We start from the raw sequence: 2683 nt of genomic DNA, 5'->3' as shown, positions 1-2683 counted from the left end.
CGTGCGCTGCGCCCCCGCCCCGGAGCCCGTCCTCGCCGCGCCGCAGCGGGATGTTGGCAGCGTCGCGCCCGGGGCTCTGAGACACAGCCTCTGACACGTTCGCGTTCCTTTCTTTTAGGGCTTTTTTAGGGCTCCTGGATACTGATGTGACCCCCTCCGTCTTTTGGAATGATGGGGATCTTTTTGGCGTATGTTGGATTTGTTTTCTTTTCCGTTTCGTATGTACAGCAGGGGCTTTCTTCTCAAGGTAAGTCTGTGCTCATTGGCAAAGATGTGTACATCTGCTTGCGGGGCTTGTGTGTGTGTGCGTGTGGGTGTGTGTGTGTGTGCCTGTGTGTGTGTGCGCGCCTGTGTGTGGGGGTGTGCGTGTGTGGCCAGGCAGATGTTGAGATTCCTAGCAAGTAACATTGGAATAGTGTTCTGTTTGGCCTTTTTCTTTAAAGTTTATGAAATAGTAGGCATGCTAGATGTGAGAGCACATCTAGTTGGTGCCTGACAGTGAGGTGGGTTCCTCACTGAGCACAAACACGGATGTGTGTGTGTGTGTGTGTGCGTTTGTGTGTGCGCGTGTGTGCGTGTGCGCGCACGCGTGCCTTCTGTGTGCATGCACAGGGTAACCACTCACGCATACATAATCATCGCAAACAAACAGGGACTCTCCTCCGCCAGTGCTCCTGCTCCATCCAGGCAGCGCGGGCTTAGACTTCCCTTTTCCCGGGGCCTGTGACTCCGTTTGCATGCGTGCTTATCAAAGGACAGGCTCCTCGAGGACCCATGACAAGGCACGGCTTGCATTCCAAGCAGCCGCAGCAGCCTGTCGAATCCAGTTGTTCGGGACTTCGCAGGCTGCAGAGCTCGCTTCAGCACCACGAACAGATCTCGATCCCGCTGCCAGACTGCATCACTTCTGGAGCACGGACGCCCTCCTCCTCCTTCCCGCCGGAACAAATGAGCCTTTTCTCTCCCCCATCAGAATGTCTTCTGCGCATCTCCCGTCTCCTCTAAGTATAAATCCAGTTCCATTTCAATGGCGGTCATTAGGGATTTCATAACATTCGTGAAAAGGTCTCTTTTCCGACGGTCTCTCTTTTTAAAGTGGGGGAAGGTGCATCCACCCTGAGCCAGTCTTGCAGCCCCTTCGGCCTTATTCTCCGTGAGTGTGCACTGTGCTCCCGCCCACCCCCCCAACAACCACACATCTCTCTGACACCACTTTTTGGGAATCATCAGCTCTTTCCAAACTGTCCCTTACACAAGATAAGCGACCATCCAGAGCATTCCATATTAAAGAAATGCCTCGGGAGAAAAAGAGCACATCTTATTTTTGCAAGTTTTCTCATGACTCCATGAATCTTGCAAACTAGGAGGGTCGGGGCTGGTGATGAAAAGATTGAAAAAAAATATCTCTAGTGACTTCAACTCAATCTTTGATCCGAACTAAGTCCAAGTATGTGATTCTCGCATCCCGTGCTGCACGCCAGTTTACAATGCAGGGGCTTGTCTGGGGCAAGTATGGAGGTGGATTCGGAGAGAAATGTTCACAGCTCAGAAATTGTGCAGTTTGTTTCGCTGCTGTAGCGTTTGAATCACAATTGCTAATCATTGTTTTTCTAGCTCAGGAATGTGCATTTTGACAGGTAATCATGATCCGTTGCCTATTACATGAACTATCCAATTATCACAGATTGTTCAGGAACTTGGAAGGCAAGAGGCTCTCCTCATACATCAGCTTGATGGATTTGTCTAAAACGCACCCCGCTAAAATCCCCCAGTAAATTTGGGGGACTACTGCAGTCTGACAAAAGGTATTTGCTTCTAACCGGCAGCTTGGCTAATAGGAGGAGTTATTGGCGTGACACAAATAAGACAGGAAAGAGGCAGAGGCAAAGGGGTCGGGAAGCCGAAGTGCGGGATGTCACAGAGGGAGTTCTGTTCTTGAATGTTGAAGTCCAAGAAAAATGTAGCGAGCTCTCATTTTAGATATTCTAAAAGGACGCGTTTCTGTTTTACAGCAAAATTTACCGAGTTTCCGCGGAACGTGACCGCGACCGAGGGGCAGAATGTGGAGATGTCGTGCGCTTTCCAGAGCGGCTCCGCCTCCGTGTACCTGGAGATCCAGTGGTGGTTCCTGCGGGGGCCCGAGGACCTGGAGCCCGGGGCCGAGGTGGCGGGTGCGCAGGTAGCGGAGTCGCGTCGCCCCCACGCCCCCTGCGTGCGTCCCACGCTCTCCCTCCGTCCGCCGGGTGTCCAGCCCAACGCGGTGCTCGCGCGCCCCTCGGGAGCCGCCGGCTCTCTTGGCGCGAGTGACGCCCGGCGAGTGAGCCGGTGCGCGGCCCGGTGACTCTAGGTTAAAATCGAGGAGGACGTTCTGTCGAGTCTTTCTGGGGAAAGCGGGGGACAGCCTCCTCCTTTCGGCAGTGGCTACTGTCGACGCGTCCACGGGGGCCCTACTGTGTGGATGCGCCAGCCCAGGACACTCGCTGGCCCCTTTCTGGGCCGGCGGGGTGGAGGTGGAGGATTCTGGGGGGCGGGGGGAGAGGGGTCTCCTCTCCCCTCCCCCACATCTGTGGCCGGCAGAGGAGCCGGAGGAGCCTGAAGCGGGGAGGGGGCGCCGGGGAAGCGAGGGGAGGAGAGCGCTGGGGGCAGAGAAGGCGCTGGGGAGTGACGGAGGGGGCGCGAGGCG

At 55.4% G+C, this 2683-nt stretch overlaps 1 protein-coding gene across 2 annotated transcripts in view; it reads left to right on the top strand.

The window, feature by feature from the left end:
• Nucleotides 1–168: 168 nt before the first annotated feature.
• VSTM2A (V-set and transmembrane domain containing 2A) overlaps nt 169–2683 on the top strand; it is a 22298-nt gene continuing 19783 nt past the window's right edge. For both annotated transcript variants that reach the window (XM_015589437.1, XM_006912081.2), the window contains exons 1-2: nt 169–247; nt 2013–2179. In XM_015589437.1, coding sequence (XP_015444923.1) covers nt 169–247; nt 2013–2179 — 246 coding nt within the window. The remainder of the gene's footprint in view (nt 248–2012; nt 2180–2683) is intronic.

This window comes from Pteropus alecto, unplaced genomic scaffold, assembly GCF_000325575.1.
Source record: "Pteropus alecto unplaced genomic scaffold, ASM32557v1 scaffold21, whole genome shotgun sequence".
Classification (NCBI taxonomy): Eukaryota; Metazoa; Chordata; class Mammalia; order Chiroptera; family Pteropodidae; genus Pteropus; species Pteropus alecto.
This window is presented reverse-complemented; position numbering and strand designations above follow the sequence as displayed.